Source organism: Bos indicus, chromosome 17, assembly GCF_029378745.1.
Source record: "Bos indicus isolate NIAB-ARS_2022 breed Sahiwal x Tharparkar chromosome 17, NIAB-ARS_B.indTharparkar_mat_pri_1.0, whole genome shotgun sequence".
Classification (NCBI taxonomy): domain Eukaryota; kingdom Metazoa; phylum Chordata; class Mammalia; order Artiodactyla; family Bovidae; genus Bos; species Bos indicus.
Window position 1 is genome coordinate 3,186,570 of NC_091776.1, and position 22,004 is coordinate 3,208,573.

A 22,004-nucleotide genomic window follows, 5' to 3' on the forward strand; every position below is an offset into this window, starting at 1 on the left:
TGGCCCATTTTTTGATTGGGTCATTTATTTTTCTGGAATTGAGCTGTAGGAGTTGCTTGTATATTTTTGAGATTAGTTGTTTGTCAGTTGCTTCATTTGCTATTATTTTCTCCCATTCTGAAGGCTGTCTTTTAACCTTGCTTATGGTTTCCTTTGTTGTGCAGAAGCTTTTAAGTTTAATTAGGTCCCACTTGTTTATTTTTGCTTTTATTTCCAATATTCTGGGAAGTGGGTCATAGAGGATCCTGCTGTGATGTATGTCAGAGAGTGTTTTGCCTATGTTCTCCTCTAGGAGTTTTATAGTTTCTGGTCTTATGTTTAGATCTTTAATCCATTTTTAGTTTATTTTTGTGTATGGTGTTAGAAAGTGTTCTAGTTTCATTCTTTTACAAGTGGTTGACCTGTTTTCCCAGCACCACGTGTCAAAGAGATTATCTTTAATCCATTGTATATTCTTGCCTCCTTTGTCAAAGATAAGGTGTCCATAGGTGTATGGATTTATCTCTGGGCTTTCTATTTTGTTCCATTGATCTATATTTCTGTCTTTGTGCCAGTACCATACTGTCTTGATGACTGTGGCTTGTAGTAGAGCCTGAAGTCAAGCAGGTTGATTCCTTCAGTTCCATTCTTCTTTCTCAAGATTGCTTTGGCTATTAGAGGTTTTTTGTATTTCCATACAAATTGTGAAATTATTTGTTCTAGCTCTGTGAAGAATACCGTTGGTAGCTTGATAGGGATTGCATTGAATCTATAAATTGCTTGGGTAGTATACTCATTTTCACTATATTGAGTTTTCCAATCCATGAACATGGTATATTTCTCCATCTATTAGTGTCCTCTTTGATTTCTTTCACCAGTGTTTTATAGTTTTCTATATATAGGTCTTTAGTTTCTTTAGGTAGATATATTCCTAAGTATTTTCATTGCAATGGTGAATGGAATTGTTTCCTTAATTTCTCTTTCTATTTTCTCATTATTAATGTATAGGAATGCAAGGGATTTCTGTGTGTTGATTTTATATCCTGCAACTTTACTATATTCATTGATTAGTTCTAGTAATGTCCTGGTGGAGTCTTTAGGGTTTTCTATGTAGAGGATCATGTCATCTGCAAACAGTGAGAGTTTTACTTCTTCTTTTACAGTTTGGATTCCTTTTATTTCCTTTTCTGCTCTGATTGCTGTGGCCAAAACTTCCAAAACTATGTTGAATAGTAATGGTGAAAGTGGGCACCCTCTTCTTCCTGACTTTAGGGGAAATGCTTTCAATTTTTCACCATTGAGGATAATGTTTGCTGTGGGTTTGTCATACATAGCTTTTATTATGTTGAGGTATGTTTCTTCTATTCCTACTTTCTGGAGAGTTTTTATCATAAATAGATGTTGAATTTTGTCAAAGGCTTTCTCTGTATCTATTGAGATAATCATATGTTTTTTATTTTTCAATTTGATAATGTGGTGTATTACATTGATTGATTTGTGGATATTGAAGAATCCTTGCATCCCTGGGATAAAGCCCACTTGGTCATGGTGTATGATCTTTTTAATGTGTTGTTGGATTCTGATTGCTCTAATTTTGTTTAGGATTTTTGCATCTATGTTCATCAGTGATATTGGCCTGTAGTTTTCTTTTTTTGTGGCATCTTCGTCAGGTTTTGGTATTAGGGTGATGGTGGCCTCATAGAATGGGTTTGGAAGTTTACCTTCCTCTGCAATTTTCTGGGAGAGTTTGAGTAGGATAGGTGTTGTTAGCTCTTCTCTAAATTTTTGGTAGAATTCAGCTGTGAAGCCGTCTGGACCTGGGCTTTTGTTTGCTGGAAGATTTCTGATTACAGTTTCAATTTCCGTGCTTGTGATGGGTCTGTTAAGATTTTCTATTTCTTCCTGGTCCAGTTTTTAAAAGTTGTACTTTTCTAAGAATTCGTCCATTTCTTCCACGTTGTCCATTTTATTGGCATGTAATTGCTGATAGTAGTCTCTTATGATCCTTTGTATTTCTGTGTTGTCTGTTGTGATCTCTCCATTTTCATTTCTAATTTTATTGATTTGATTTTTCTCCCTCTGTTTATTGATGAGTCCGGCTAATGGTTTGTGAATTTTGTATATCCTTTCAAAGAACCAGCTTTTGGCTTTGTTGATTTTTGCTATGGTCTCTTTTGTTTCTTTTGCATTTATTTCTGCCCTAATTTTAAAGATTTCTTTCCTTCTACTAACCCTGGGGTTCTTCATTTCTTCCTTTTCTAGTTGCTTTAGGTGTAGAGTTAGGTTATTTATTTCTTTTTTCTTGTTTCTTGAGGTATGCCTGTATTGCTATGAACTTTCCCCTTAGGACTGCTTTTACAGTGTCCCACAGGTTTGGGGTTGTTGTGTTTTCATTTTCTATGAAATGAAATGTTGTGTTTCATTAGTTTCTATGCATATTTTGATTTATTTTTTAATTTCTTCTGTGATTTGTTGGTTATTCAGGAGCGTGTTGTTTAGCCTCCATATGTTGGAATTTTTAATAGTTTTTCTCCTGTAATTGAGATCTAATCTTACTACATTGTGGTCAGAAAAGATGCTTGGAATGATTTCAATTTTTTTGAATTTACCAAGGCTAGATTTATGGCCCAGGCTGTGATCTATCCTGGAGAAGGTTCTGTGTGCGCTTGAGAAAAAGGTGAAATTCATTGTTTTGGAGTGAAATGTCCTATAGATATCAATTAGGTCTAACTGGTCTATTGTATCATTTAAAGTTTGTGTTTCCTTGTTAATTTTCTGTTTAGTTGATCTATCCATAGGTGTGAGTGGGGTATTAAAGTCTCCCACTATTATTGTGTTATTGTTAATTTCCCCTTTCATACTTGTTAGCATTTGTCTTACATATTGTGGTGCTCCTATGTTGGGTGCATATATATTTATAATTGTTATATCTTCTTCGATTGATCCTTTGATCATTATATAGTGTCCTTCTTTGTCTCTTTTCACAGCCTTTGTTTTAAAGTCTTTTATCTGATGTGAGTATTGCTACTTCTGCTTTCTTTTGGTCTCTATTTGCATGGAAAATCTTTTTCCAGCCCTTCACTTTCAGTCTGTATGTGTCCCCTGTTTTGAAGTGGGTCTCTTGTAGACAACATATATAGGGGTCTTGTTTTTAGCCAGTCTTTTTCTTTTGGGTGGGGCATTCAACCCATTTATGTTTAAGGTAATTATTGAGAAGTATGATCCTGTTGAGATTTACTTTATTGTTTTGGGTTCGAGTTTATACACCCTTTTTGTGTTTCCTGTCTAGAGACTATCCTTTAGCATTTGTTGGAGAGCTGGTTTGGTGGTGCTGAATTCTCTCAGCTTTTGCTTGTCTGTAAAGCTTTTGATTTCTCCTTCATATTTGAACGAGATCCTTGCTGGGTACAGTAATCTGGGCTGTAGGTTATTTTCTTTCATCACTTTAAGTATGTCTTGCCATTCCCTCCTGGCTTGAAGAGTTTCTATTGAAAGATCAGCTGTTATCCTTATGGGAATTCCCTTGTGTGTTATTTGTTGTTTTTCCCTTGCTGCTTTTAATATTTGTTCTTTGTGTTTGATCTTTGTTAATTTGATTAATATGTGTCTTGGGGTGTTTCACCTTGGGTTTATCCTGTTTGGGACTCTCTGGGTTTCTTGGACTTGGGTGATTATTTCCTTCCCCATTTTAGGGAAGTTTTCAACTATTATCTCAAGTATTTTCTCATGGTCTTTCTTTTGTCTTCTTCTTCTGGGACTCCTATGATTTGAATGTTGTAGCGTTTAATATTGTCCTGGAGGTCTCTGAGATTGTCCTCATTTCTTTTAATTCGTTTTTCTTTTTTTCACTCTGATTCATTTATTTCTACCATTCTATCTTCTAATTCACTAATCCTATCTTCTGCCTCTGTTATTCTACTATTTGTTGCCTCCAGAGTGTTTTTGATCTCATTTATTGCATTATTCATTATATATTGACTCTTTTAAATTTCTTCTGGGTCCTTGTTAAACCTTTCTTGCATCTTCTCAATCCTTGTCTCCAGGCTATTTATCTGTGATTCCATTTTGATTTCAAGATTTTGGATCATTTTCATTATCATTATTCAGAATTCTTTATCAAGTAGATTCCCTATCTCTTCCTCTTTTGTTTGGTTTGGTGGGCATTTATCCTGTTCCTTTACCTGCTGGGTATTCCTCTGTCTCTTCATCTTGTTTAAATTGCTGAGTTTGGGGTGTCCTTTCTGTATTCTGGCAATTTGTGGAGTTCTCTTTATTGTGGCATTTCCTCGCTGTGTGTGGGTTTGTACAGGTGGCTTGTCAAGGTTTCTTGGTTAGGGAAGCTTGTGTCGGTGTTCAAATGATTGGTTTTCTCAGCACTACTGGATCTCTCCTCAACTTAACCATTTACACCTTCTTCTCTGTGTATACACCTAAATTATCCTCATGCTTTTGTCAGGTCGGTTTATTTTTCTTCCTTGATTCTTGCCTCATTGCAACAAAAATTTGGAACAGTAGTCTAAAGGGTTTAAAACAACAGACAAGTTATAGCTCAGTTCACCTCAAGCAGATAAATCTTTTGTTAGACAGACATTCCCATGATATGGGAGCAGGCTGACCTCAAAAGAGTTTTCTTTTTCCCTGTTGCTGCTGCTGCTGCTAAGTTGCTTCAGTCGTGTCCAACTCTGTGCGACCCCATAGACGGTGGCCCACCAGGCTCCTCTGTCCCTGGGATTCTCCAGGCAAGAGCACTGGAGTGGGTTGCCATTTCCTCCTCCAGTGCATGAAAGTGAAAAGTCAAAGTGAAGTCACTCAGTCATATCCGACTCTTAGTGACCCCATGGACTGCAGTCTACCACGCTCCTCCGTCCATGGGATTTTCCAGGCAAGAGCACTGGAGTGGGGTGCCACTTTTCCCTGTTAGTTTCCCCTTTTTTATACTTCATGTTTCCTCCTTTGGGTTATGCTTTGTGCAAAATAGGGTTTGTGCCTACTACCAGTCAATGAAAGGGAATGCAAATGAGCATACACTCAAAGCCAATTGACAATTGCAAGTTATATAATAGCAGGCTATGTTGTTTATATCTTCCCATAATTCAGTCTTTGTTATAATCAGATGTAGAATATTTGTGAGCCCTTGGTTGGCCCTTAGTTGCCTAAGGTTACCTGGAAAAGCCCCTGTGGTAAGTTTGTATCACTGTGTGTCTAGAGTATATGTGCAGGGGTTGGAAAAGTCTCTATGGTTATTTTTGTAGCATATCTGTGAGCTTGTATCCCTTTCAGCCAGCAACCCATGGTTGCTCATGCCTAACTTCCTACCTAACAGTTTTAATGTTTCTTGAAGTTTTCTTCCCCACACCCATTAATATTTTATTCTCTCACTAACAAAGAGAATGGAGTTCCCTGAAAAAGAGCTGCTCTCTGGTCTTGCTATGGCAGATACCCCAGAAGATAAGACTCCAGCCTCATCTGTGGCTTTAAGTTCTGGTGCCTGGGCAGATGGTGATCACCTGACAACCTGGCATTAGCCTAGACTACACTGGGTTATGAGATGTACTCTGCTTGTCCCTCATCCCGGGCTGCAGATATGATAGTAAGGCCTCGGGAAGGCAACAGTTTGTTTTTTCCTGGTTAACTGATGTATTTCCAAGATGACTTAAAGTTTAAGCTCTAGGAAATATTGCTTACTTGGTGGAATTTGGACCATCATTTTGCAAATATTCTCAAGTTCTTTGATTGGAAAGTGGATGTATTAGGGCTCCCCAGAGAAATGGAGCTAAAAGGACATATATAAATATGAAGATGTGTATATGTATGTGTGTGTGTGTGTGTGTGTACATTTATTGAAGGAATTGGGCCTGTGATTATAGAGATTACACAGATTAACAGGCCCCCAGATCTGCAGGTGAGCTGATAAACTCAAGACCTGCTGAACCCACGGTGTAGCTCAAGGCTGAGGCTGGCAGTCTCAAGACTCAGGAAGAGCCAGGAAGTCTAGGTTCAATTCAAAAGGAAAGGAAAACAGGCACTGTGCCAAGCTGAAGGTAGTCAGGCAAGAGGGATCTCATCTATTTGGGGGCGGACCAGCCCTTTTGTTCTAGTTAGACCTTCATGTGACTGGATAAGGCCTGTTCACAGCAGGGAAGCTAATCTGTTTGACTCAGTCACACCCAAAAATACCCTCACAGACACATGCAGAGTAATGTTTTACCGAATACTGAGCACAACGTGGCCCACTCCAGTAGCAGCCATAACAGTAGCATTAGCAGGCCAGTGTAATGTTGCTTGTACATATTTATTGCATGTTATCTGCCTTTTAATTCTCTCTTTCTCCTCTCAGGGATTATTTACTTAACATCAACTCTTAGTCATTTGGAATCCACCATACTTCTGCTGATGGTCTGTGCTCGAGATGGTGGTGGGCTCACATCTGTCACTAATGCTGAAGTCACCATACACATTCTCCAGACGACTCTGGCACCTGCTGAATTTGAAAGGCCTAAGTACACTTTCTCTGTTTATGAAGATGTGCCTGAAGACAGTCCTGTGGGAACAGTGAAAGCTAAAGAGTCCTTGAGTAAGTACTTATGTCTTATGCTACATTGAAACCCATTATTGGAACATTTTCTGATCATAGCAAACGCCCTCTTCCAACAACACAAGAAACGACTGTACACAATGGACATCACCAGATGGTCAGTACCGAAATCAGATTGATTATATTCTTTGGAGCTGAATATGGAGAAGTTCTATACAGGCAGTAAAAACAAGACCAGAAGCTGATTGTGGCTCAGATCATGAACTCCTTATTGCCAAATCCAGACTTAAATTGAAGAAAGTAGAGAAAACAACTAGGCCATTCAGGTATGTCCTAAATCATACCTAAATTAGGTATGACCTTACGATTATATGGTGGAAGGGACAAATAGATTCAAGGGATTAGATCTGATAGACAGAGTGCCTGAAGAACTAACTATGGATGGAGGTTTGTAACACTGTACAGGAGACAGTGATCAATACCATCCACAAGAAAAAGAAATGCAAAAAGACAAAATGGATGTCTGAAGAGGCCTTACAAATAGCTATGAGAAGAAGAGAAGCGAAAGGCAAAGGAGAAAAGGAAAGATATACCCATCTGAATGCAGAGTTCCAAAGAATAGCAAGGAAAGATAAGAAAGCCTTCCTAAGTTAACAATGCAAATAAATAGAGAAAAACAATAAAATGGGAAAGACTAGAGATCTCTTGAAGAAAATTAGGGATACCAAGGGAAACTTTCATTCAAAGATGGGCTCAATGAAGAATAGAAATGGTATGGACCTAACAGAAGCAGAAGCTATTAAGAAGAGGTGGCTAGAATACACAGAACAACTATACAAAAATATCTTAATGACCCAGATAACCACAATGGTGTGATCACTAACCTAGAGCCAGACATCCTGGAGTGCGAAGTCAAGTCAGCCTTAAGAAGCATCACTATGAACAAAGACAGTAGAGGTGATGGAATTCCAATTGAGCTATTTCAAATCCTAAAAGATGATGCTGTGAAAGTGCTGCACACAGTATGCCAGCAAATTTGAAAAACTCAGCAGTGACCACAGAACTGGAAAAGGTCAGTTTTCATTCCAATCCTAAAGAAGAGCATTGCCAAAGAATGTTCAGACTACTGCACAATTGCACTCATTTCACATGCTAGCAAGGTAATGCTCAAAATCCTCCAAGCTAGGTTTCAACAGTACATGAACTGAGAATTTCCACATGTACAAGCTGGATTTAGAAAAGGCAGAGGAACCAGTGATCAAATTGCCAATATTGTTGGATCATAGAAAAAGCAAGAAAATTCCAGAAAAACATCTACTTCTTCTTCATTGACTACACTAAAATCTTGACTGTATGGATCACAGCAAACTGGAAAATTCTAAAACAGATGGGAATACCGACCATCTTACCTGCCTCCTGAGAAATCTGTATGCAGGTCTAGAAGCAGCAGATAGAACCAGACATGGAACAATGGACTGATTAAAAATTGGAAAAGGAGTATGTCAAGGCTGTATATTGTTCCCCCGCTTATTTAACTTATATGCAGAGTACATTATGTGAAATGCTGGGCTGGTTAAAACACAAGCTGGAATCAAGATTGCCAGGAGAAATTATAAGCTCAGATGTACAGTTGATACCACCCTTGGCAGAAAGCAGAGAGGAACTAAAGAGCCTCTCTGTAAAGTTGAGAGAGGAAAGTGAAAAAGCTGGTTTAAAACTCAACATTCAAAAAACGAAGATCACAGTATCTGGTCCCATCACATAGATGGGGAAACAATGGAAACAGTGACAGATTGTATTTCTGGGGGCTCTAAAATCACTGTGGATGGTGACTGCAGCCCTGAAATTAAAAGACTCTTGCTCCTTGGAAGAAAAGCTATGACAGCCTTAGACAGCATATTAGAAAGCAGAGACATTACTTTTCCAACAAAGATCTGTATAGTCAAAGTTATGGCTTTTCCAGTAGTCATATATGGGTGTGAGAGTTAGACCATAAAGAATGCTTATCACCAAAGAATTGGTGCTTTTGAATTGTGGTGTTGGAGAAGGGTCTTGAGAGTCTCTTGGGCCACAAGGAGATCAAACCAGTCAATCCTAAAGGAAATCAATCCTGAATATTCATTGGAAGGACTGATTTGAATCTGAAGTTCCAATACTTTGGTCACCTGATGCAAAGAGCAGACTCATTGAAAAAGACCCTGATGCTGGGAAAGATTGAAGGCAGGAGAAGTGGACAACAGAAGATAAGATGGTTGTATGACATCACTGACTCAATGGACATGAGTTTGAGCGAATTCCAAGAGATGGTGAAGGACAGGGAAGCCATGTATGCTGCAGTCCATGGAGTAGCAAAGAGTCGGCCAAACAATGCAGTGTTGAATAAATCTTACCTTTTCTCCATGGAAGAATTGAGACCATACAATCTATGGCTTACTCTTTGTTCTTTCAACATTATTTTTATCCTACTTTTTTAAATCACAAAAGTAATGGGTACTTTTAACCCACTGCATTTCACAGACACACAGACTTCAAAAAATTTTTATGAAAACACATCCACTGTATTTGCTGTTCTACAACGACCTTCCTCCTATCCCCCTACTTCCCCAGTTTGTGTATTGAGGACCTTTTTCCAAGAAACTGGACATCATTCCATCTCATTTTAAAAAGTTGCCTAGTATTTCAACTTATATGTATAAAATATGCTTTATTTAAACATTTTCTTTTTGCTATCAATTTGAATGATTTACAGTTATTTTTTCTAGTAGAGGTTTCTCTGCAAGAAAAATTCCTAGAAGTGAATTACTTGTTCAAAGATTTTATCCTGCTCCCTAGTGAAAGTGTTAGTCCTTCAGTCATGTCTGACGCTTTGAGACCCCTTGGACTGTAGCCCACCAGGCTGCTCTGTTCATGGTACTCTCCAGGTAAGAATACTGGAGTGGGTTTCCATTCCCTTCTCCAGGGAATCTTCCTGTCCCAGGGATTGAACCCAGGTCTCCAGCATTGTAGATGAATTCTTTACTATCTGAGGCACCAGGGAAGCCCATCCTGCTCCCTAACCCTAAACTAATCCATCGCCTCTTCTTTCCTTAACTTTTGGGGATGGTATTCGCCTTTTGTCAGTAGCTGTTATAGAGAAGGGGCTTCCCTAGTGGCTCGGTTGGTAAAGAATCCATCTGCAATGCAGGAGTCTCCCTGCATACAAGAGACTTGGGTTAGACCCCTGGGTGGGGACTATCCCTTGGAGTAGGAAATACTTGACTTTGCTTCCTCAAATATAGGCATCCACATTATTTTCTGAATATCTTTCTGTTTTACTTAATTCAAGAATAGGGAAGGAAGATGGTGAAATCCGTGGCTTTCTCCTTGTCCCGGGACAGTACTTTTGTCTACTGATACTTGAGAGACCATGTGTTCACTTACAACAGGGATTGGAGAGCGGAGGAAGACGTGCGACATTGCACAGCATTCTCCATGTATGTGATACACGTTAGTGCTTTCAGTTCTTAGTGTTCCTGGTAGGTATGTTCTTTTAGCCTAAAGTGATTGCCTTCTCTTTTAATTTCGTCCTTTCTTTTTTTTTTCTTTTTCTTTTCAGATTCCTCAGAGCCAGTTTTTTATAGGATCTCCTCTGGCAATCTGGACGGCACGTTCTCCATTCACCCATGGCTGGGCACCATTCGAACCCAGAAGCCTCTGGATCACGAAGCGCAGCCGGTGGTTGCGCTCACCGTCCAGGCACAGCTCGGCAGCTCCCGCGCCTGCAGCAGCACAGAGGTCAATATAACCATCATCGATGTCAATGACAACCCCCCGGTGTTTCCCAAAGCCTCCGATGAGGTTACAGTGTCTCAGAGCATGCTGCCTGGCACAGCCTTGTACCGTGCCCGCGCAGAAGACAAAGACAGCGGGCTCAACGGGCTCGTCCGCTACTCCATTGCGCGCCAAAGCCCGAGCCTCTTTTCCGTGGACGCGGGGCTCGGCGTGGTGTACCTCAACCGGAGCCTGTCTGGCACTCAGCTGCAGGCGTGCACGCTGACCCTGGTGGCCCAGGACCTTGGCGTTCCTTCTCGGGCGTCCCTGCTGGTGCTGACAGTCATTATCGTGCGACAGGAGCGAAGCCCATCTTTGACGTTTGAGCATTTGGTCTATCAAGTGGAAGTGAGTGAGTCGCTCTCGCCAATGACCCCAGTCCTGCGCATCCGGGCCCGCCCACTGGGCCCGCAGGGTGCTCCCCCGCAGCTCGTGTACTGGTTGGAGCCCAGCACAGATTCCGCTGCGTTTGGAGTCCATCCTTTCACAGGTTGGATTTATTTGCGGCGACAGCTTGACTATGAATCCACACAAATGTATAATTTTAGAGTGTTTGCCTGGATCCCAGAGGACAAATTGTCACAAAATGCGAGCACTTCAGTAACTGTTCATGTCCTGGATGAGAATGACAATTCCCCTACCTTCTGGCACGATGTATTGTTTTTGAAAGTCCAGGAGAGTCCTATGCCCCAAGGGGTAATAGGCAAAATTACAGCAATTGACAGAGACTCCGGAAAGAATGGACAGCTATCATATTTCCTTTTGTCCGATGAAAAATTCTTCAAGATGAATCCTAATACAGGTAGCATTTTGTAGCTTGCACTTATTGCTTTAAAATTGGAATTGATAAAACCCAAATCTAAATTATAACACTAGTGCAAATATATAGTTAAAATTGCAATTTTTAGTGAATACTTTACTTGATGACAGTATTGTGATTTTAAAGTGAAGTCAAAATTGAAAAGAATTTTTCCTAGAATGATCCATGCTTCCTTGCCTCACACCCACATACTGCCTGTCCATACATGGTTCTCGTTTTGAATTAGAGCTACAGTGAGCACTGGACTGGATAAACTCTTGTGTAAAGTCGAATCTCTCCCACAATATTTTTTCACTTGTAGATGTCTTTAAATTTTTCAAATAATATTTTATAAAACATAAATGTCATCGATGGAGAACTAGAAAATCATACATTAATTAAATTTCAAAATTATTCATTTGATATATTTCCCCATTCTCATTTTTTTTTTTTTCAAGGAACCATGGGGAATGGGCAAATATTTACCCATGAGGTTTTTTTTTTCAAGTCTTAATTAAGTATACAAATTTTATTATATTTTAAATTTTATATAAATTTACAAGGACCTTAATTTCTGCAACTACCTACAAATTAACTGTGTTTATACTGCAACCATTTAGCTGCAGAAACTGAGACCTGCATAGCTCAAATAACATGCCCAAGGTCATGGGGCTAAAAAGAAGTGAGAAGGTTACCATTTTGTACATTTCCAAGAGGCACCATTCATGCTGAGGTCCTTATACATGTTGCCCTTTGCTCTATATATGTGTGTGTGTATGTGAGTTGCTCAGTCTGTGACCCATGGACTGTAATGGGACCCAATTTGAATTCAATTCTAATTACCTTCTAAGTGCCCACTGTGTGAGTTAGGAAAAGGTGCCCCTTCCTCCAGCAGATGGCGCTTTACCCCAGGACACAGGGCCTGCTGAGATGGCAAGCTGCATCTCAGATCCCATTCCCTCCTGAGCTGGGCGCCCCCAGCAGGGCACAAACTGCACTGCTGCCAGGATGGTCCTGCTTGCTCTTTACTTCCATGTGCTGAATAGTTCTCTTAGGTCTTCTGTTTCACTCAGCAATTTATTTTTTTGGAAATAAAATATACATTTGGTCCCCGCATGATCTTCTCTCTCCCACAGTCAGTTCAATGCCCAGATTCAGAAGACCAGGTGTCCACTCTTAGAATTGTTGCATGGCTAGAAGCAAGAAGCTTCATTTTAGGGCAGTTTCCTTACCTTGACTGCTGCTGCTGCTGCTGCTAAGTCGCTTCAGTCGTGTCCAACTCTGTGACCCCATAGATGGCAGCCCACCAGGCTCCCCCTTCCCTGGGATTCTCCAAGCAAGAACACTGGAGTGGGTTGCCATTTCCTTCTCCAATGCATGAAAGTAAAGAGTGAAAGTGAAGTCGCTCAGTCGTGTCCGACTCTTAGCGACCCCATGGACTGCAGCCTAAAAGGCTCCTCTGTCCATGGGATTTTCCAGGCAGGAGTACTGGAATGGGGTGCCATCGCCTTGTCCTTGACTAGAAGAGAGAATCCTGCCATGCTCCATGGCCTGCTCTGGGGGGTGAAGAGTTAAAGTGTATGAAGGGGCTTGGAAGTCTACACACTCATAAGCTGTTCCTCTTCACCAGGGCTGGGCACGGTGTGGCAGTGCGGGGGTTGCGGGCACCCTCCCGAGTGTGGCCGGCACGAGTGCTCTCCACATCCGAGGCTCCAGGCAGCCTTGGCAGCAGCCTTCTTCCTCAGAACCCTGCATGGCGCCCTCACGCCCGTCCTTGGCTGAGCCTCCCAGTCTTTCCAAATAGCTGCTACTTGTCAGTCATAGTTGGTTCATCAAGTGAAAGGCTGCTATTCAGCATTTAGGGTTTTCTGAGAAGAATTATATTTTGGAACTTTAAAAATGCAGATGTTGTCTTTGTCATTTTTGTTAGAATCAAACAGTAAATACTTTATAAATACAGTTGACATAGTAAAGCGATATGTAAACACTGCATTTTAGCTTCACCAATTCAGCAACTTTTCCAAATATGAATTTTTTTGTTCCTGATTTCACTTTTTGTTTTTCACACGGTCATTTCATTTGGAAGACGAGGGAAAAAAAAAAAAAACTTAGAAATGGCAATGTTAGGTAATAGTTTCTTCATGATTACTTTCTCACAAATTCATATTTTCATAGACAGTGAGGAAATTAATTCCTGGTGGAATTCTGCAGTGGGAGATGGCCCTTTGTAGTATGTAGAAGCATTTACAACTTTATGCCTGAGTTTGTGGGATGAAACATGAGGGACATAGTCTAGAAGACAGTTTTGAGCAAGAATATGCAAAATATGGTTTGTAAAGCATGAAGTTATTGGGAAGTCATTATGCTCACTATACATATATTTTGTGAGATAGTAATAAATAACTTTATACATTCTTTAGTTCAAATGGTTCATGGTAGATAATTTGAAATATAAAGAATGACAAATTGAAGATGACAGAAAAAACTTCAGAAAATTCTTTCAGCAGTGGAGCTGGATTATGAAGGAATGTGCTTTTGGAATTTGTGCTCTTAGAGCTTTGTATCCGATTTTCCTTTCTGGGCATTGGTCTGGATGGGGTTCTTAACACCGGAATTCTGGTACAAGCGGTGTCTTCTCTCACGCTGCTCTGTGCTCCTCAGGGGAGCTGATCAGCTGGGTGGCCCTGGATCACGAGCAGCGCGCGCACCACCAAGTGGCCGTCCTGGTGAGCGACCACGGCTCCCCTCCGCGCAGCGCCACCACGCTGGTGCATGTCTCAGTTACTGACATCAATGACAACAGGCCGTATTTCCCACAGTGCCTCGCTGGGAAGGAACTGTACGTCAAGGTATGTGGTATGCAGCATTTGTATTATTATTAGTTTTCAGCACCATCTTGTGGTCAAAAGAATGAACTTACCCAGTCAGTCGGTGTGGAAATGCATACATTTTTAGATTTAGAATTGTCCACATGTCATAGAAACCTACAATTATTTTTTTAATTAATTAATTTACAGTATTGTGGTGGTTTTTGCCATACATTGACAGGAATCAGCCATGGGTGTAAATGTGTCCCCCATCCTGAACCCCCCTCCCACCTTCCTCCCCATCCTATCCCTCAAGCTCATCTGAGTGCACTGGCCCTGAGCGCCCTGTCTCATGCATCGAACCTGGACTGGTGATCTACTTCACATATGGTAATATACAAAAATAAACTCAAAATGGATTAAAGATCTAAATGTGAAACCTATAATTATTAGAAAAAAGAAAAGATATACCTATAGCTGATTCATGGCAGAAACCAACACAATACTGTAAAGCAATTGTCCTCCAATTAAAAAATTAATAAATTTTAAAAAGAAAATGCTTGTATGTTCTATTTGGGATCACACATTCAGTTGTTTCATGATAATGTGGTTCTGTCTGTTGTATGCAAACGTAACAGTACTTCATTATCAGTAGTGCTCAGACATGGATTTTTTTTTTTTTTCAGTAATATTCATGCCTTTCTTTGTTTTAAAGCTCAACTGAAAACCATCTTTGAGCTGGTTAGTTGAAGACAGAACAATCTGTAGTTTTAAAGTGAAGGGTGCACGTGTGCTCAGATGCTCAGTCGTGTCCAACTCTTTGCGACTGATGTGCACACAAAGATTGTAACATTTGATCTTTGCAGGTAAATGCAAAAACTTCTAATTACATTTATGTGATCTTATGTTTTTCATTTCCATATTTTTGTATGTTTTATAATGTACATAATAAATTAGCGTGTTAGTTCATGTAGATAATTGATAAATGTACCTTGAAGGTACTCATACTTCTTTTAAAATAAATGGGTTATATAAATAAAAAGTTTGGAAGCTATTGCTCTAAAATAATTAAACATTCAAATTAAGCTCAGATATGCATGTTGAAAAACACAAAAAAGGTATTGAGGAAGTTAATAACTTTAAACTCATCTTCCAAAATCATATTTAAAGAAAATTCTGCCATCTGTGGAGCATTATGATACCGTCCTTATGATTTTATATTATTTCATTTTATGCATGACATGTGTACAGTGTGCTCAGTCGTTTTAGTCATGTCTGACTCTTTACGACCCTGTGGATAGTAGCCTGCCAGTTCCTCTGTCCATGGGATTTTCCAGGCAAGAATACTGGAGTGGGTTGCCTTGCCCTCCATCAAGGAGGTCTTCCTGACCCAGGGACTGAACCCACATCTCCTGCAGCTCTTGTGTTGTAGGAGGATTCTTTATCTGCTGAGCCATCAGGGAAGCCCCAAGTATGACATTTTACAGCTTAATTAGGCAATAGAACAGAAACTAGGAGTTCAGTTCCACATGTGTATTTCAGTATTCCAGGAAACCTTCTGTTAATTAATAAGATACCTTTCCTGAAATAATAGTCTGTAATTATCTTTAGCATGTTTCAAACCTTTAAAAATGCCCCTAGAAGGTGATGAATAAGAAGCTAGAATCCTTTTTGTTATTGTTCAGTCACTCAGTTGTGTCTGACTCTTAGGGACCCCATGGACTGCAGCACGCCAGGCTTCTCTGTCCTTCACCATCTCCTGGAGCTCACTCAAACTCATGTCCACTGAGTCAGTGATGCCATCCTACCATCTCGTCCTCTGTCGTCCCCTTCTCATCCTGCCTTCAATCTTTCCCAGAATCAGGGTCTTTTCTAATAAGTCAGCTCTTCACATCGGATGGCCAAAGTATTGGAGTTTCAGCTTCAGCACCAGTCCTTCCAATGAATATTCAGGACTGATCTCCTTGCAGTCCAAGGGACCCTCAAGAGTCTTCTCCAACACCACAGTTCAAAAGCATCAGTTCTTCAGCCCTTAGCCTTCTTTATGGTCCAATTTTCACATCCATACATGACTACTGAAAAAGCCATATCTTTGACTATATGCATCTTTGTTGGCAAAGTAGTGTCTCTGTTTTTTAATGTGCTGTCTAGGTTGGTCATAGCTTTTCTTTCAAGGAGCAAGCGTTTCTAATTTCATGACTGCAGTCACCATCTGCAGTGATTTTGGAGCCTAAGAAAATAAAGTCTGTCCCTGTTTCCATTGTTTCCCCATCTATTTGCCATGAAGTGATAGAACTGGATGCCATGATCTTCGTTTTTCGAATGCTGAGTTTTAAGCCAGCTTTTTCACTCTCCCGTTTCACCTCCATCAAGAGCCTCTTTAGTTCCTCTTCACTTTCTGCTATAAGGGTGATGTCATTTGCATATCTGAGGTTATTGATATTTCTCCCTGCAATCGTAATTCCAGATTGTGCTTCATCCAGTCCGGCATTTAGCATGATGTACTCTGCATATAAGTTAAATAAGTAGGGTGACAATATACAGCCTTGACATACACCTTTACCAATTTTGAACCAGTCCATTGTTCCATGTCTGGTTCTAACTGTTGCTTCTTGCATCAAAAATCTTAAATTTTGTAGTGAATTTTGTTTCCTTTTTTTCCTCTCAAAATTAGTTTAAATGCTGCAGATAACTTGTTCAAATTGAATGAAACATTTAAATATGTAATATGGATTCTTTTCATGGATTTACATTCATATAACCTTTATATGGTAGACATTTGAATTATGCGTGGGTTTAAAAGTAGTTTAAAAATTACAGGAGCATTGTGTTCTTTCAAGTTTCATCGATATTTCTTGTTTAAATTTTACCTACTAATTTGTCATTCTTTGTCTTAATGACAGGTTCTGGAAGGTCAGCCAGTAAATATGTTGGTTACAACTGTGTTTGCAAAGGATCTTGATGAGGGAAACAATGCAGAAGTTATATATTCGGTATCTTCAGGTAAAAGTTACTATTCATATAGGATTAAGAGCTTTTAGCATTTTCTCCGCTGTCTACCAAACATCTGCCTCCTTCTGAGAAAATAGTTAATGCTGAAAATAACACCAAATTGCACACAAAATAACTTTGTTGTATTTTAGAATCACCTTTTTAAAAAAGAATTTTAAAGTTTAATGTAAAATCATACATTTTTTTCATGTCCTAAAGAGAAATCAACCAATCATCCACTTTAAGTGAATAATTTTCAATAATCTAAAAATGCAAATCAGCTTTTATTGAGGAAAGCACTATTAATAATGTATAAAAAATGATATTGAGTATAAAGACATATAAAAACAGGGCTTCCCTGGTGGCTCAGATGGTAAAGAATCTGCCTGTAATGCAGGAGACCCAGATTCAATCCCTGAGTTGGGAAGATCCCCTGGAGAAGGGAGTGGCTGCCCACTCCAGTATTTGTGCCTAGAGAATTCCATGGACAGAGGAGCGTGGTGGGCTGCCTAGTCCATGGGGTTGCAGAGAGTCAGACACAACTGAGTGACTAACACTTCCCCATAAAGACACATGATTATAAATACCAAGCACCTGTGAATCTCTATCAAAATTAAATATTTTTCAGGTCAGAGTCAATCATACTCAAAATATCACATATGTACACTCATGTATGTGTATGTGGGAATTTTACTGAGACAGGCTTATGTTTATGTTTTTCTTTGAGAATGCACAGGTGTTGCATTCCTGTGATTGGATCCAATGATTACCTTTAGCTGACATTGTTTCTTTATACGATTTTAAAAGGCATTTTTTGCTGTGTCATGTTTGATACAAACATAGAGAAGCAAGAGACAGCATTGCTCTTACCTGCAGATAAGTTAATTGCCTGCATGGAAAACCCCAAATATGCTACAGGCAAACCATTGGAATCAATAGCATAAAAAAATTTCTGGGAGCAATGTCAATATACAAAAATCACTAGCATTTTAAAAACTAAGCAGGATTTCAAAGGTTTGATTCACTATAACAAAGAAAATCATAGGGTGTAGGGTCTGGCTTGCTTCAAAGATCATGAAGTTTAGGCTTCATGGTTCTTCCCTTGCTGGGGCTTCTCCGGGATGGAATATTGTCCTATTCTCTTTAAAGGAGGACCCACAAAGTAAATGTTTCCCTTCCAAATTAGAATCATCTTGATGAAAAGCATAGGGAGAGAAATTTCAGTAAAATATATTCAAGACCTTTGTGTAGAAAATTACAAAATATTGATGAAAAACCTGAAAACAGAAAGAAATGAGAATGCAAATCATGTTCATGCTTGGCAAGGCGACAGAGGGCATTGTTCAGGGACAGTGAGCCTGCTGCAGAGAGACAGACACACACACACACAGGTTACACTATAATCCTCTGTGGTGCCATTATTTGGAAAGAAACACAACCATCCTAGAACTTGTCCATGAATATATGGACTAGAGAGATACATCTCCACTTTAGAACAGAGGCTGTCCACAGGGAAGAAAAAGGGGAATGAAATTTGGAGGTATACACAGGTTCTCTGCTGTACTTATATTTTGTCATTTCTTTAAAACTTTTGAAGAAATATTGGGACTTTACCAACCTGGAAGTGTTTCCATGGATGGTCATCATATATTTCTGAAAGTTTGAAATGTTGATATTAAAAAAAAAAATAGTCTTTAATCTGGTACTTGGTACATAGCAATATAAAAATATGGTGTTGTCTATTATGTTATTCATACCCTTCCTTTAACTCCATCCAACTGCAAAATAGAAGCAACTACAAAATATAAGATAAAATAACAAGATAAAAATCAATATAACGGGAACATATATATCTTTGTTTACATATATATATATATATATATACACACACACACACACACACACACACATCTTTGTTTATATCCTATAAGAATGAAGTAAATGGATCAAAGTGTAGATATCAGAACCAGCAAATGTTACATAATGTCCTGCTCTATACTCTGACTTTCTTAAGGGCAGGAGTGCTTTTTTATTTGCCTTTATTTCCTCTATAACTAGTAAAGTGTCTGTTGTATCATAATGACTCATTGACAGCTGAATAAAAGAAAGAAAGAGAGTCATGACTGGCCCAGACTTTGAGTTTTTTGGATTGTTCGAAGTATTAAGATTTTATCAAATAATACAAATCTATTATTTAACAAACTAGAAAAAAACCCTACCAAAATCAATTTGAATTAGAAATATCAATATGAACTTGTGACGTCTTTTAGTTGTGTGTGTGTGTTCTCTGTCCACTGAAGATGGCCTAGAAAGAATGAGTGACCCAGAGGCAATGAGCAGAATACAACCTCCCAACACTGTGTTCCATGGAAGAAACCAGGAGTCCTTGGAGAAATGACTGACTCCAGGTCTCGGACAGGAAATCTTCAAGATGAGTCTGTAACATTTTGTTAAACCAAATACCAGGAGGCTGCTAAAGATGACTAGATCATATCAAAGACTTGGGAACCACCTTTGTGCGTGTGTGCTAAGTCAACATCAGTCCTATCCGACTCTGTGCAACCTCGTGGACTATAGTCCATCAGGCTTCTCTCTCCATGGGATTCCCCAGGCAAGAATACTGGAGTGGGTTGCCATACCCTTCTCCAGGGGATCTTCCCAACCCAGGGGTTGAACCCGTATCTCTTATGTCTCCTGCATTGGCAGACAGATTCTTTACCACTAGCGCCACCTGGGAAGCCCTGGGAACCACCTTTAAGAAGATTCTATCAAAGCTAGTGGAGGTGATGGAATTCCAGTTGAGCTATTTCAAATCCTGAAAGGTGATGCTGTGAAAGTGCTACACTCAATATACCAGCAAATTTGGAAAACTCAGCAGTGGCCACAGGACTGGAAAAGGTCAGTTTTCATTCCAATTCCAAAGAAAGGCAGTGCCAAAGAATGCTCAAACTACTGCACAATTGCACTCATCTCACACGCTAGTAAAGTAATGCTCAAAATTTTCCAAGCCAGGCTTCATCAATATGTGAACCGTGAACTTCCAGATTTTCAAGCTGGTTTCAGAAAAGGCAGAGGAACCAGAGATCAAATTGCCAACATCCCTAGATCATGGAAAAAGCAAAAGAGTTCCAGAAAAACATCTATTTCTGCTTTATTGACTATGCCAAAGCCTTTGAGTGTGTGGATCACAATAAACTGTGGAAAATTTTTCAAGAGATGGGAATACCAGACCACCTGACCTGCCTCTTGAGAAACCTATATGCAGATCAGGAAGCAATAGTTAGAACTGGACATGGAACAACAGACTGGTTCCAAATAGGAAAAGGAGTACATCAAGGTTGCATATTGTCACCCTGCTTATTTAACTTAAATGCAGAGTACATCATGAAAAACGCTGGGCTGGAAGAAGCACAAGCTGGATTCAAGACTGCCGGGAGAAATATCAATAACCTCAGATATGCAGATGACACCACCCTTATGGAAGAAAGTGAAGAGGAACTAAAAAGCCTCTTGATGAAAATGAAAGAGGAGAGTGAAAAAGCTGGCTTAAAGCTCAGCATTCAGAAAACTAAAATCATGGCATCTGGTCCCATCACTTCATGGGAAATAGATGGGGAAACAGTGTCAGACTTAATTTTTTGGGGCTCCAAAATCACTGCAGATGATGATTGCAGCCATGAAATTAAAAGATGCTTACTTCTTGGAAGGAAAGTTATGACCAACCTAGATAGCATATTCAAAAGCAGAGATATTACTTGGCCAACAAAGGTCGTCTAGTCAAGGTTATGGTTTTTCCAGTGGCCATGTATGGATGTGAGAGTTGGACTGTGAAGAAAGCTGAGCACCAAAGAATTGATGCTTTTGAACTGTGGTGTTGGAGAAGACTCTTGAGTGTCCCTTGGACTGCAAGGAGGTCCAACCAGTCCATCCTAGAGGAGATCAGTCCTGGGTGTTCATTGGAAAGACTGATGCTGAAGCTGAAACTCCAATACTTTGGCCACCTCATGTGAAGAGTTGATTCATTGGAAAAGTCCCTGATGCTGGGAGGGATTGGGGGCAGGAGGAGAAGGGGACGACAGAGGATGAGATGGCTGGATGGCATCACTGACTCAATGCACATGAGTTTGAGTGAACTCTGGGAGTTGGTGATGGACAGGGAGGCCTGCTGTGCTGTGATTCATGGAGTCGCTAAGAGTTAGACGTGACTGAGTGACTGAACTGAACTGAATGATAAGAGATGAAACAGTGTGAACATCATTAGGGGTAACAATGGCAATAGATTTACCCATTTATAATGTGTTTAAATGTCTGTTTAATGATTCTTAAAACAAGCTAAACAAACCTTTAATGATCATAGTTGGAGTATTGAAGGATGTTAGTAAATCAATCCATTATTTTGAATACTGTTAAATAAAATTTTACTATCAAACATTTATCCTGAATTTTCATATAATGAACTGCCCCAGTGGGTTACCAATAAACAGGTAAGAAGACGATTCTCTTGAGTAATACATTCCAGCCAATAAATGAAGATGGCATCTTAGACTCAGAATGTTATACTTTATAACATTTAGTGAATCATTAGTGGATCTAGGCTGTGTACCAACTGGTGCCCCCATCACAAAAAGAGACAATCAGACATGCGCCTCTGAAGGAAAACACAGCACAGCACTTCAAAAGCAGTCTTCCCCCTGAAATGAACCCGAATCTGATTAATTATCTACATCTACCTCCCAATTTAAGGAAAACAGAGAGGACAGAAGAACATATTTAAGCTGTATGTTGGTGATAAGCAACAGGCAAATCTAGACCGTGGGAAGCTGCAGGATACACAGTCAATTCTTCAGCAGATGAGTTGCAAAATAAATAAAAATAAATGGATGACAGGAAGAGACAGACCAAAGAGATATGCGCATATGGAGTTTATGTTAAACCCAATTTGAATTGGCTAAAAAATATTTGAGACAGTTGGAAATTTTAAAAATAACCAGAAATTTGATAATATGAAGGAATTACTACTAATTTAAATATATAATACTATAATTATATTTTTCCTTATCTTTTAGAGATGTGTGTTGAAAAA

The 22,004-nt window shown here is 39.5% G+C and overlaps 1 protein-coding gene across 1 annotated transcript in view; it reads left to right on the forward strand.

Moving 5' to 3' along the window:
• DCHS2 (dachsous cadherin-related 2) overlaps nt 1-22,004 on the forward strand; it is a 324,121-nt gene that overhangs the window by 182,251 nt on the left and 119,866 nt on the right. The window contains exons 5-8 of the mRNA XM_070768961.1: nt 6,317-6,553; nt 10,110-11,126; nt 13,785-13,972; nt 16,834-16,933. Coding sequence (XP_070625062.1) covers nt 6,317-6,553; nt 10,110-11,126; nt 13,785-13,972; nt 16,834-16,933 — 1,542 coding nt within the window. The remainder of the gene's footprint in view (nt 1-6,316; nt 6,554-10,109; nt 11,127-13,784; nt 13,973-16,833; nt 16,934-22,004) is intronic.